At 39.8% G+C, this 1,559-nt stretch overlaps 1 protein-coding gene across 1 annotated transcript; it reads right to left on the bottom strand.

Moving 5' to 3' along the window:
• Nucleotides 1-608: 608 nt before the first annotated feature.
• Nucleotides 609-1,340, bottom strand: LOC125493762 (uncharacterized). Its single transcript, XM_048637275.1, has one exon. It carries the CDS (start codon nucleotides 1,338-1,340, stop codon nucleotides 609-611), a length of 732 nt encoding a protein of 243 aa, XP_048493232.1.
• Between the last annotated feature and the right edge of the window lie 219 nt (nucleotides 1,341-1,559).

Genomic DNA, 1,559 nt, shown 5'->3' with positions numbered 1-1,559 from the left:
TTCAGAGCAGCATAGTATTGTTTTCCGCTCGTACGCTGTTTTATTCCACCCACTAGTTCATGAGCAATGAGACAATTGTCTGCCATGAATCGTCCTGGGACGAAGGCATTTTGAAATGGAGAGACGATGCTCTGCAACATTGGTTTGAGTCTGTTGGAGACTATTTTTGAAATGATTTTGTATATCACATTGCACAGACTTATTGGTCGATATCGGTTCGCTTCTTCCGGTCTCTCCTTCTTGGGTATTAGGCATATATTCGAGTGATTCCACTCTTTTAGGAGATATCCCGAAGAGAAGAAGTGAGAAATTGCTTGCCATATATCCTTACCCACTATAGACCAATATTTCTGATAGAAAATGGCGGGAATTCCGTCCGGGCCAGGGGCTTTGAGACTACCCATTTGAAACACCACTAGTCTTACTTCCTCAAAAGTAATTGGCTTGATCAGATTGGTTTGTTGATCTAAGGTTATGTGGGGGATGGGATTTTGGATTGAAGCAAGTTCCTCCCAATAATTATTATCGAGTTGAGCACCTTGGTAAATATGAGAGAAATAGTTTAGCAGTTCTTGATGAATATCCTCTTTTTTTGAGATTCATTTCCCTTATGTGGTTTTGAGCATCAGAATTTCATTTCGCCGCTTCCTACGTTTTGCTTTTCTGAAGAACCATTTGGAATTAGTATCTTCCCACGCTCTCCATTTACCTTTTGCTCTTTGCTGCCAATATTGCAGTTGAAGCTCTACCTTTCCTCTTGCTACTATCTTTGCTTGTTCATCAACAAATCCTCCATCAGCAAAAGGAAGGCTAGTTTGTAATTCACTACATTTGTCAAGGCATTCTTCCCAGCTGATATTATGACACTTCTTATACTCCTTGCACCATTTGAACAATTGGTACCTAATTTGGCGATTCTGAGCTAGGCTATACATCGGGGATCCATTAGCAGGGATTTGCCACTGATCTGATACTATATTCGAGATTTCCTTGAAGTCTAAGCACCATGCTTCCATTTTGATAGGCGTTCTGATCTTGGGTTTTAACGGTGATGTAAGAAGTACAATTGGGCTATGGTCAGAAATTAGAATAGGAAGGTTTAAGACTGTGGCTTCTGGTTTCTGATGTATCCAGTCCTCCGTAGCATATACTCTATCCAATCTTTCATATATTCTATCAATTCCTGATCTATTGTTGCACCATGTGTGATGTTGTCCATGGTAGTTCAGCTCAGTTAAACCCAAATTACTCTTCCATGTGGAGAATTGCTCCTTACCTGGGATATGATCGGAACCCCCTAGTTTTTGATTGAGATATTCGACTTGATTAAAATCTCCCATTATTTACATCTGTTTTGTCCTAGACAATGGTGTAGAAAAAAGCTGCCACCTCCCGTGCAAGTGCACACATATGTTGTACCTTGTCCTAGTTGCGAATTTTTGTGCGCCTCTGTCTCTTCTGAAAGGTCTTTTGTAAAGTATGTTCGAGTTTATAAAAGTATTGTTTAGAAATTCAAAGTTTGCTTCAAAATAATAAGAAGAGTCATTTGTCCCACATTG

The sequence above is a fragment of the Beta vulgaris genome, chromosome 9, assembly GCF_026745355.1.
Source record: "Beta vulgaris subsp. vulgaris cultivar EL10 chromosome 9, EL10.2, whole genome shotgun sequence".
Classification (NCBI taxonomy): domain Eukaryota; kingdom Viridiplantae; phylum Streptophyta; class Magnoliopsida; order Caryophyllales; family Amaranthaceae; genus Beta; species Beta vulgaris.
Note: the sequence above shows the minus strand (reverse complement) of the source record. Positions and strands in the feature narration are given on the sequence as shown.